The sequence below is a fragment of the Lepisma saccharinum genome, chromosome 22, assembly GCF_977018435.1.
Source record: "Lepisma saccharinum chromosome 22, izLepSacc3.1, whole genome shotgun sequence".
Lineage (NCBI taxonomy): Eukaryota > Metazoa > Arthropoda > Insecta > Zygentoma > Lepismatidae > Lepisma > Lepisma saccharinum.
The window spans coordinates 15,343,569-15,355,943 of record NC_139250.1 but is presented as its reverse complement, the minus strand read 5'-3'; the positions used below and the strand labels follow the sequence as shown (position 1 = coordinate 15,355,943).

Genomic DNA, 12,375 nt, shown 5'->3' with positions numbered 1-12,375 from the left:
ATGGGGGGAAATCCCCCCCCGTTAATTTAATTCGCACACTGCTTGCCCCCCCCCCTTTTCGTCCATGGTAAACATCGTGATATAACATGAAGTTTTCATTGCCGAACTGTAGCGGACCACTCGATAATTTCTTGTTATAGAACTACAGTGTCCCTTTTGGAATCGAACCCTTTATCTTACGGATTATTTGTGTGACTAGACGTCATGATACGCATTCTGCCTTTATAGGTTAATAGTTCACGAATGGAAATCTAGCTGACGAGATGATATCTCGAGACCTAACTATCGAAGTTCTCTCACCTACTGGACGGTCCAGAATGAAATCACGTGTGTGATCTCTCCGAAGAGAAATTGTGGTCCGTGGCACTGTTGCCACAGTTAGAAAGCAAAATTCCCCTGTTTAAGTTGCAAAATATTCCTTTATATTAAAGAAAATTGAAATCACTAGCAGCACCAAAACTTCATTAACTTATTTTTATAATTATTGTTAGTATTAGTAGTATAAGAGGAGTTACTACTATTTCCATAGACTCGCAGAGCTAATGAATGAATATAAGAAGGGAATATCACATAATGAAAATTGTTGATAGCTAATTGTATACTTTGAGAAAATAATAAGAGATAATAAATTCTTTTACAAACATTAGATTTGAATTAGTCTTGCTATTAAAATAATTTTAAAAATTAGACAATGGTGGAAAGATTTTCATTATTCCAAGCCATATCTAAAATAGTTTTTCTTGTATGTACGCATTGCTTGCATTGTAGAATTATTTTGTTGTAGTTTACGGTTATTACAAGCATAAGAAAACAGTTTTTCGTTGTGACGTTTCAAGAGAACACACGCTCCCTCCATCAGACATTTATTTATATTTTGACTAAATATATCTTTAGTTCATTATAGTTGGCTTTGTTTGGCCGAGGGGAGAAACGAAATAAATTAAAATATATTTCACATTTTAGCAGCTGCGTAGCCAGAACTATATTTCGTGAGGATCCTAACAAATGAATCACATGTAATAATAATGATTAAGATTATACGTATTAGGTTCATAGATTAAAGTCTATTAATAATAATAATATTTGCCAATTAATAATAATGATTATATAGTATGTAAAAGATTATACAGAAATAGATAACATTATGTATCCGTTATCTAGTGAAGACCAAAACAAGTGTCCTACGTGTCAATTTTCTTAATAGATTATTTATTGAATATCGCAGAGGTTCTTAGGTTCAGCGGATGAAAAGTAAGTCCGTGAACAATTATTTTATGTATAATTTCATTATTAGTGGTGCGTATAAATTTTGTCTGGCACTGGCAACACAAAGCTGTAACCACGCAATCTAACCCTTGACTTTATGTAAATTCAGCAGAAATACTCCAGTCTCATGTTATACAACAGTAAACTAGTGTTTTGCTTATTTAATTTTGGACTTAGTCTTTTCGGGGGGAAGGAAACCGGATATCTTCACATTTTCCTGCAATTTTGATATTCTGCAATGGGCGGTTCTTCCATGGAGTACACCCAATTGTCAACCTCACTTCCACGTAGTACACCGTGGACTGCATATTGCAGACTAACGAGGCTCTGTCATGAAATATCACTTTCATCATCAGAATTTTCCCGCGCAGAGAAATATTCCCTCACGTGGCAACACTGCTCCATGATCAGCTAAGGGCGGGCATCTTCGAAAACCAATTTGTAGATCGTGAGGCGACGGTTGTGATCCTCCGAAAGAGAGAACCCCAATTTGTCCCTCCCGCGGCGGTTTCCAAACCATATGCATGCACCCAGAGTCAATTTCTTTCACTTTTACCGTCACATTCGGTACCTTTCTTCTCTCGCACCCATCTCAATGCCCGTTGGTGCGGAACCCAAATGCGGATGGAACTTAAAAGAGTATTGTTGAGTAGAAAGGAGATCCCTTTTCCTTCTCTGTCCTATTTTTTTTTTTCAAGTAAGTGTTAGATGGCGAGCGAAAGGAAGTTATTATATATTTTCTTTCTCTTTCTCTGCAGGTTGGCGGCGCTTCAAAAAAGTGGGACGTCGGATTGGAGGAAGAGGATCTTCAAGTCGAGTCCGGAGGTTGACATCTGCGCCAGCGATCAGAATGGAAACAACGTTCAAGTGAGTAGCATTCAGGGGCGCAGCTAGGATGATTTATTTCGGGGGGAGTTTGATTATTTATGCACACACGAACACTACTTTTTTCTGGTGGTACGAAACTGTACACCCTAGCGGCACCTATTGATGTGAAATTAAAACTAATGAAATTTTATTTTAATACAAGAAATGTGTAACTGTAAGCATGCACAATCATTATAAACGTACCACAGCATTTTGAGTAGTTTTTATGATTAACACCAAAACAAATGAACTTGAAAAGTACCTCAACCTTTCTTCCCATAAAAAGCTCTCTCACTCACTCACTCTCTCTCTCGCTCACTCTCTCTCTCGCTCACTCTCTCTCGCTCACTCACTCACTCTCTCGCTCCCTCACTCTCTCGCTCCCTCACTCTCTCGCTCACTCACTCTCTCGCTCACTCACTCACTCTCTCGCTCACTCACTCACTCTCTCACTCACTCACTCACTCTCTCACTCACTCACTCTCTCGCTCACTCACTCACTCTCTCGCTCACTCACTCACTCTCTCGCTCACTCACTCACTCTCTCGCTCACTCACTCTCTCGCTCACTCACTCACTCTCTCGCTCACTCACTCACTCTCTCGCTCACTCACTCACTCTCTCGCTCACTCACTCACTCTCTCGCTCACTCACTCACTCTCTCTCTCGCTCTCTTTCTCTCGCTCTTTCTCTCTCTCGCTCTCTTTCTCTCTCTCGCTCTCTTTCTCTCGCTCTTTCTCTCTCTCGCTCTTTCTCTCGCTCTTTCTCTCTCTCGCTCTTTCTCTCGCTCTCTTTCTCTCGCTCTCTTTCTCTCGCTCTCTTTCTCTCGCTCTCTTTCTCTCGCTCTCTTTCTCTCGCTCTCTTTCTCTCTCTCTTTCTCTCTCTCTCTTTCTCTCTCTCTCTTTCTCTCTCTCTCTTTCTCTCTCTCGCTCTCGCTCTCTTTCTCTCGCTCTCTTTCTCTCGCTCTCTCTCTCGCTCTCTCTCTCGCTCTCGCTCTCTCTCTCTCTCTCGCTCTCTCTCTCTCTCTCTCTCTCGCTCTCGCTCTCTCTCTCTCTCTCTCTCTCTCTCTCTCTCTCTCTCTCTCTCTCTCGCTCTCTCTCTCTCTCTCTCTCTGTGTGTTTAAACTTAATATGGCTTATAAATTATATATTGATATATATGTATTGATAAATTGATAATTCTCATTAAATATATACAATTTCTATGTTATAAAGTTTTCATTAGTATGCAGCAGTAGTTTTTAAACAATTATTATTATCTATATATATTTAACGTAGTCTACATCCCCAAAAGTACTGAAAAGATAAAACCGATTGTGGTCGACATTCAATTTAGCCGCGAAAGTTTTGGGGGCATAAGGAGGTTACGTGGAGGCCAGTGACCCCCGGGTCACCATTAACGACGTCCCTCGTAACAGTGGAAGTTGCTTTTCCAAACTCCGTATTAAAAAAAAATGTTCTGAACAGCTAATATTTGTATGGACTGTCACTTAAAACCAGATTGCAAGAACATGTGGGCGGGGAATTATCCCCTTCTGGACTCTAGCATCTCGCATCACCTTTGGTGATAACCTCCCTGTGTTGTAGCTCAGGGGTGCCGAAATGTTTTTATATGCCTGGCCAGAGTGAGTACTTGAGCCATTGGTCGGGAGCCATGCTTCACCATATACACGGTGATTCATAGTTCCGTCCGGAACAGACAGCCAGTCTTCTTGAACTTGTACCAAGCACGAATTGTCTTGCCTATTCGCGATTAAAATTAACCGATGTGCCATCTGGTGGGATTTTCAGGAAGTACTCTAAGTAGGATACGTTGTGTTGAAGTCGTTTAAAGCATGGGGAATATGCGAGAGAGTAAGGTCTACTGTTCAGGTTTTTTTTTTTTTTGCTCTAAATCGTTTTATGGGTCAGAACAAATTAAAAGTTTTCATGTGTTTCCACCCCGTGGAATCAACAAAATGAAATTTGTTAATAAATCAAGGAAAACGTAATTGACAGAAGATTGGTATGGGGGATATAACACTGTAATTCGGCAAGGAAATTACGAAGAATGCACGAGTCTGCTTACTTTATTTTTTCGATATATATATATTCATGAAAATAAAGTTTTAAATTGTACTTTATAAATAAAGCTTTTTTTTTCCGAAAAATCATGAAGCGTCTTACCCAATGCGTCCATATATTACCGGTATTACGTATGTGTGAAATTTGGAACAGGTGCAAGTCGATTAAGAGAGAAGATGAAATAATTTGAGAACGAATTAATGTCAAATGTAACCAGAAAAAAAGTGGACATGCTAATTTTCATGTTTCATTCAGTACGATGTCCTTTTTCAGTGAGTATAGCCTGGTCATGAAATCGTGAATATTATTATTCTCTTTCGAGAAAGAACTGCAACGATATGTTCGCAATTTTCTCCTGTCCCAGCTTTTCAAGTACAGGTCAATTTCAATTCCTTTATTTTCAAATAATTTCCGAGAACCCCAGTTACAACATGACGTGCAGATGATACAGCACTGCTTTGGACAACCATTGCGTATACATAGTTTCGTCTGCATTTTCCGTGTTATTTTTGCCTATCATAATTAAATCCTTCGCTCTCAGTACAGCTTCACGTTTGTTAGAGTACCTGGAATTCACATCGCATTCGCAATATTTAAAAATAATGCGTAATTTAAACGTTTTCTACCATACCAGTCATGACAACACGCTGCTATTTTGTACTACTGCTGAATGTAAACAAAGATTTGTCCTACTTAGAGCGGCCATATTGGAAGCGACACTAGCGCTCAGGTGGTAATTTTAATCGCGAATAGGTGCTTCTGTTCGATATTTCGTAAATAATCTCAATTGTACCATCACAACAGACTCACATTTAGCGAATTCTAAGACGCAGAAAGCTTTGTGTTCACCAGTGCACGGCATGTTTGCGTTATACTGCCACCTGGCGGCTAAATCTATAATTACGTGATGGGGCCTATTACGAGTGCAAACTTGGAGACATTCTTCATGTACTGATATGCACGTGTTTGCTATGTGTTATAGTTCTTGTACTATAAACGTTCGAAATATCGGAGGGAATTATGAATCACTGTGCTTGCATTAAAGATAACGCACAACATATTAAATTGTTTTATAAATACTAAGGCGGACAAGATGAGCAAACCTAACTAAACAAACATGAACACTATACGGCATACGCTTTTAGAAGGAACATGAGTTCAGCCAATACGCAGCCAGTGCTGTCGCGCTGCTGCAAACCAACTGCTAGCGCAAAGGAAACGCAGAGATTTCGCCGTGTCCAATATTCAGCTTTTTATATATAATGCATGCACGTGATATTTGAGTACAATGAAATAGTAAAGAATTCTACACAGGATTATATCATATTCACTGCAGCATATAAGAAAAACTCGTACCTTTAAGAAGTTTGAAGGTATTTATTATAGAGGAACTGCAAGGTCATCATCATCGCTCTCGTTTCTGTTTTCTGGCATGTTTCCCAGGAGATTTGAATAAGGGTTCGGTTCACCGATTTCTGTGGTAGATACTTTACCCTGCTTTATAATACGCAACACAGTATGTACACAGACAGCACACGCTTTAGCCGTAAGTTCTCGACTCTGCGAAAACACTGTTTCAGCACAAACTTCTTCCGACGCCAATTCCTTGTAGCAAGAATACACTAGATTTCTGTCTTATGAACGTAATATTTTACCCTTGGTTCCTGTACTACTTGTAATAGGTTTCGAGAGCGACATTATTAATTTGATTTGATTTACTTTATTTTATTTAACTTTTCTGTCACTTTTGGCTAATTGCGAAGATGGGAATGAGTGATGATATAATGAAATTGATGGATGGTCATTCACAAATTCCAGGTCCAGGCCGGAATCCCTGGCGTCGTAGCGCGATATACTAACCACTCCACCATGTGGGCCGGCGCGAAATTATTAAGTAACACTCACAGAACACACATTATTGCATAACTATCGAACATAAGAGCTGGACTTCACAGCGCGCTACAACGCCAGGGGTCCCAGGTTCGAATCCCGGCCCGGTCATAGTTGTTTGTAAGTGTCCCTTCATCAATTTCATCATATCATCATCCAACCTCATCTTTGCGATTAGCCAAAGGTAGCAGCAGAAAAGCGAAGTAAAATAAACCAACATTTAATCAATCAATAAGGGCCATATTGAATCGTCTCACAACTGTTCTTCGTGGCGTACGAGTAGAACGGTGAACTGAAAGTGACTCAGACTCGCAATGTTCGTAAACGCCCACGACAATAAAGGGTCATCGTTCATATTCAGCCGAATTTGACACCCATAACTTTACCAAGACAGCTCAGCGGGGTTCATAATAAGGTGGCAAATAAAAAGAACAGACGGAACACTGAAGGAAAACGAAGGGTCATTGTGTATGTGTAGAGACGCGCTGTTTCCCTTGTTTCTTTGAGAAACGATATCTCCGGCTGTAGGCGACGGAAATGCATGGGACTTGGACAGTCAGGTTCATAATGTCGTGTCCCATGCAATAATGAACCTTAAAGTGGCGAGTTTTATAAAGAACGTCTTGCGCGCAAAAAATCACACAACACAGCGCTTAACTTGCTCGCCGCAGTTTCCTAACTGTACAACGTTGCACTCCTGCTATTGGCTGGTCGCCAAGGACACGCTCTCCGTAACTCCGCCCAATATCACTTCTAAAACCGTGCGTCGTATAATTCAGCTTAAGCACATGCTAAATGGGAAAATGACTTGTTTTGCCTCCGGCAGATGGCATGCGAGTCTATATGATGCACCTCTCGAGTAGGCTCACTGGTGTGGACATTCATTTGTTTTCCCATCATGCATTTCACCATTATTTACTCATTCGTCAGGGTTGAGCGGTAGAAATACATGAGCACGATAATAAGCCTCTTGACACATTAATATCTAATGAAATGCTGCGTCAACCGTGGACGTGTACTATATGCATCAGTTCCCCAACTTTGCTCAGCGTGCTTTGACTGAATAACTTTTAGAAAGCGCTGAATTGTTTTTCAACGTCGCACCAGATTCTTTCCAAGCTTAGTGTCGCCTTCGAGTACGATTACAGCAAATTTTCTCAACGTATCGAATCAGATGCTGCATTGTTTCGAACGGGCGTTGCTTATTGGTGCACAACTGTGACGCAGCAGTGGCGATCTGAGAGAAAAAAAAAATGAGTATTCAGATTTGGTTTTTTACATTGCTAATTAACATTATTATTTCACTGCAGGATCTCGTTGCGATATGCAATGAGCTTCATATTATGCAATGCTCCAGTCGGTAAGGGTTTCACTTTTCCCCACTGTGAAGATCAAATATGCAAACAATGTTAGGAAACTTGTGAAGGGATCGCAAACCGTTACCGACACTACATTCCGGACGATAACTGAAAGCGAAACTTGTAACACGTTATAAATGAACGTCACTGACCTTATATCCACGTGCCGGTCGTTCAAACATGTAAACAAGTATGAACATTGTTAATATTGCACAATGAATTGCTTTTGTTTTGAAACTAGACCATATCTGATGCATTATTTCATAGTACAGTTGAGTCCTGATACTTCGAGGTGGACCGACTCGAGGCTACTCCGAATTACAAGGTACTCTTGACTATCAGTGGCGGCGATTGGGTTCCAAAACGGGGAGGGGGGGCCAAATGCCAAAACTGGGGGGACAGGACCTTTGTAGATAAGGTTTAGCGGCGAAAGTGGTGAAAAGTGCGGGGGCAAGCCACTGTTGACTATATACACAGTATAACGTAAGGAAAATCGGAGGAGGCCAAAGAAAACAAGCAAAGAAACTGCAGTATGCGAAAATAAGTTGATGTGCATATTTTTATACCCACAACCAACACCGAGCATATACTGTATTTATTTTTCATCTCCTCGCTAACTTTTCTTTTATCTTTTCTGTCTTTTTTCTTTCCTTTTTCTGGATTGTATGAAATGTGACAAGTACGTCATTCGGCTTCGGTACCCCTTTCCATACCCTCGATTTCAGGCACATTTCAAATATTTTCGTGAAAATATTTAGTTTGTCATAACAAACAGTGTTTGCAAATAGCGCGGAAGTTAATTTTTTAGGTCTACGTGCTACGAAACTTAAGTTTTTTATGAAATTAAAATTCATTACGTAACGTCAAAAAGGTTTTTCAGAACTTCTATGATGACGAATAGCCTTCATTTTTGGTATCTTCATGTGTCAATGCGGAAAACAGTGAGAAATAGTGTTGGGGTCAGGTGACTCCGGCCAATTTCTAACATGCCTTTGAAAGGGATTCTAGATAAAGGCGGGGCCGCGGTAGGGGCAGTAAGTCAATTACCCCAGGGGCGGAGCCCGGAATCGGTCGGAAATTTGGACTCGACAATTTCAAACTACAAAATCTCAATTTTAAACGGCTGTACAGTCGTAAATACTGCTTTCCGCGCTCCAATTTTTTTATATTCACAATTATGATCACAAAATCTTCATAATAAAAGAAAAAAAATGAAAATTCGAGGGTGTAGAATAGGGTACCCGACTCTCGATCCCTGCTGGAGGAATATTGCATAAAGGTTTCGATCCCACTGTAGACATAGTCCCGATTAGCCCATCTGAACATAAAGGGGACTTTTAACACAACCTTGGACAGCCTTGAGACTTTCGCTCCGGTGTTACCCTTCAAATGAAAACTGTCATGCTATTGTCGGGACTCCAACCTCAAATCTTCGCATATCAACTCCATGCTAAGCACTTCTGCGCAGAAGTTGGTTTGGATCGTACCAAGCTGTGGGCGCCAGGAATACAAATCTTTTGACTCCACAGCAATTATAATGAGGTGCCATCTGAATTCAGAATGTGTTCGAAAATTGAAATATGGAACGGTGGACTTGTTTTTAACTGTAACGTGCTATAATTTAGGAAAGAGTGCTTCATTGAAACTCCGCTCACGTGGCTATGGACACCACCCGCCCCTGTCCTCGGGCTGTGAGTAAGAGAAAGACAACGAACATAGAGATCAAATGCCCGCACGATCTACTTCACATTCACGGTCGCATTTGCATACGGTCTGCTATCGAAGTCAGGTGAAAGGGTGCGGAGAAAGGCGGGACTCTGGATGCCGTCCATCTGGCGAAAGGTCCCTCGCCTTTCAAGGGCGTTTGGGGAGAATGAAGGTGCCGCCTCATCCCTTCTCTCTCCTTTCATCTTAGCGTTTCAGATTTCTCCGGCAGCCTTCGTGAAATCGCTGTGACATTGCACAAATGTCTTCTTGATGGCGGAGACCGTGTAATTGAAAGTATGGGAGCTATTCTGTTTGTAATGATGAAGTCTTGCCGCAGGTGCGTCAAGACTAATTCCCTTGAATGTTCTAAGGGTTCTAAGGAAAGTGCATAATGTTATATCCAGTGTTTTTTTCCTGTGGGATACAACAGTTTTGAAGGTTTTTTTTTTTAACGGTTGGTTCCAGGATTCGGCCAGGGAAGTTGGGGAATTTGAGCCAAGAGCTCGACCTAACGTTACCTGGTCTTCCTTACCCGTTGCACTTATCAATGATCAGATACTTAATTTCTACTTCTTGTACATGAGGGAAACAACTATAGATTTTTAACATATTTAATTAATGAACAACGAAACCTAGCATACTTAACATAAAAATTATACACTTGTCACAAGAAACGCAGCCCACACAGAAAGAAACATAGTTCCCATCTTTCCGAAGGAAAGTATTTCCAACATGAAGCAATAGAGTAGCTATAGGGAGAAAGGTTTCGGTACTCTTGAAGTTGGTTTGTTCTTGTGTTCATCATAAGAACTACTCAAAATGCTGTGCTATGTTTATAAATGAACATGTAAAAATGTGTCTGTACAGTGCGACCCATGAGTATTACCTACCGTTCAAATTGTCCATGACTATTTTCATTAATTTTTCTCATATATCCTGTGCGTTTTTAAGCGATGGATTTTTATGTATGCTAGTGCAGAAGTTAACAGCTTGTTTTGAGCTTTCGTTTAATTTTTGAAGCCCTTATTTGGTCATGTATAAAGTGCACGAACATGGTGATGGACAATTTGCACGGTAACACTCATGGATCCCACTGTGCTGCATACTGTTGCGTACTTTCAGAAAAAAAAGCACTGGTTATATCTATACAAGTATGCCTACAGCAGCAGGCGGGTGGGGCACAGAGAAATGGTGCTGCTAGCAGAGTGGCTACTGACTGGAAATTCCGGGAATTATGCGTGAATTCTGCTCCATATACGTGAAAAATAGCATCTTCTATTATAGTTACATATTTATTATTGCAGTGAAGCAAGTTTTTCACAGTTTAGCTTTTGTTTTTATCTAAGAAGGAAAGAAACTACGTGGAAAATATAATAGAATTTTCTCAATCCGTTTACTTTGTTTAGTGTCCTTTGCAGAACAATCTATCTGGAAGACTGAATATTATTATAAGACAGGATATCTTGAAGCTCATTAGGTAAATTTGAGTTGGAAATTTTTATACAATTAGCAGGTTTTCGTAGATTAGTATTTGTATATCCCGTAACATTTGTGACTTGTGTTTGTATTTTGTAATTCGAGTCTGAGTATGTGAAATAGCACATGTAAACTCTACACCTTAAATTAAATATTTTAATATTAGTACATTCTGTTTAATTTAATGGAATTACGATTTTTGCATAAATTTGAATCTTTCAGACCCTTTATATTGTTATATATTTGTGGTAATACGAAAGAATGATATGGAGAAAACATCTATCTGCTCGTACCCCCTTGAATTTGTGGAAAGTCCGCCTTGAACACCGGGAATTATCCTTGAATTTTATCATGGTTCGGCTACCCTGTGCTAGGCAGGCGGGTGGAGCACAGAGAAATGGTGCTGCTAGGCAGGTGGAAACAATCAAGAAGGAAAAAATTGAATGAAGCAAGGAAGAAAGGATTGTATAAAATCTCGTAATGTAGAACTAAAAAAAAATAATAATTGGCGTATCGTGCCTTTGCGGACCAAGGCATTCTAAGCGACTTTTCGGTGGGGGACGCGTGGTCGGAACATCGAATTCCATCGGCGCTGTTTTTTGGCTTTCGAGATCTGACCTCCCTCTATTGCTTTCAAGTAGTTCCCCAATATTGTCTTCACGTTCCTAGGTCAACACCGAAATTTGGAACTCCAACCGGGGATCGAACCGGACCGTACGGTAGAGACTGCTAATCATTCAGCTCTAGGGAAAGGCGTTACTATGCATTTATATTCTTAGTATGCCTGAATTGTCAGTACATTTTTCAATATGTTATGAACAACAAAAACTCTTAAACTCTCCCTGTTATTTCACCTGTGATGATAGATTTCTTTTATTTTACTTAGCTTTCTGCCATTTTTGGTTAATCGCGAAGATGTGGATGAGTGGTGATAAGATAGATGGATAAAGGAGCACTCCCAAACATGGACAGCACGCAACACACATACCTCAGAGTATTATACTGGCTAAAATCCCAGACGCCAGACCCTCCTTAGTACTGCATGCAAGAGAGGTTGACATTTTGGCACCTTCCAAAAGGTTTAATGTAGCTCTAATGTTCATATTTTTCTTCTACATCCAGTTACATCACCTGGATAAGTGTAGCTATGACTCAGCCGGTTCAAGATACGTTACCTAGTAACATCTAGTAAAAATATTACATTGTAGATCACGACTCTGAATCATTTTCTCTTACATAAACTGCGAGGGAAACCACACAGGGTTTTCATACGCCAGCTGTCATCGCATCCACGTGATTCTTTTGTTCAGGAAAACCTGCTGAAGTGACGACGAGGTTTCATTCGCTAATCTTTTTCTCCTCGTTACGAACACGACGTACTATGCTGGGAAGATATTGAAACTCGTTCCCTGAGATTCAGCAAGGCTGTTCTTTTGTCAGAAGACTTTCGAAGTAGCGCCTTAATTACCCAAATAATGAAGCATATTTCTTCTCCTGCACGTAATGCATTTGTCTTAAAAACTATTTAATGACACCATGAAATGAAACTGTCGACAATAGTCGTACAGTTAACTTTCTGTAAAGAGAACAAAACATAAGTCGCGTGACAATCTTGACTTTTATGTTTGTTCAATAGTTTCCACAAACAAGGACATTACCGATTGTGTGTGTTATATATGTACACGGAGAATTAAAGTATAGTGATGATAATTTTACAAGCACCAAATTGCATTGTGCATGTATCTAATT

General features: G+C 40.2%; 1 protein-coding gene across 5 annotated transcripts in view; it reads left to right on the top strand.

Moving 5' to 3' along the window:
- Positions 1-12,375, top strand: part of LOC146004744 (uncharacterized) — a 632,500-nt gene that overhangs the window by 555,760 nt on the left and 64,365 nt on the right. For all 5 annotated transcript variants that reach the window (XM_083143714.1, XM_083143712.1, XM_083143713.1 and 2 more), the window contains one exon: positions 2,025-2,133. In XM_083143714.1, coding sequence (XP_082999840.1) covers positions 2,025-2,133 — 109 coding nt within the window. The remainder of the gene's footprint in view (positions 1-2,024; positions 2,134-12,375) is intronic.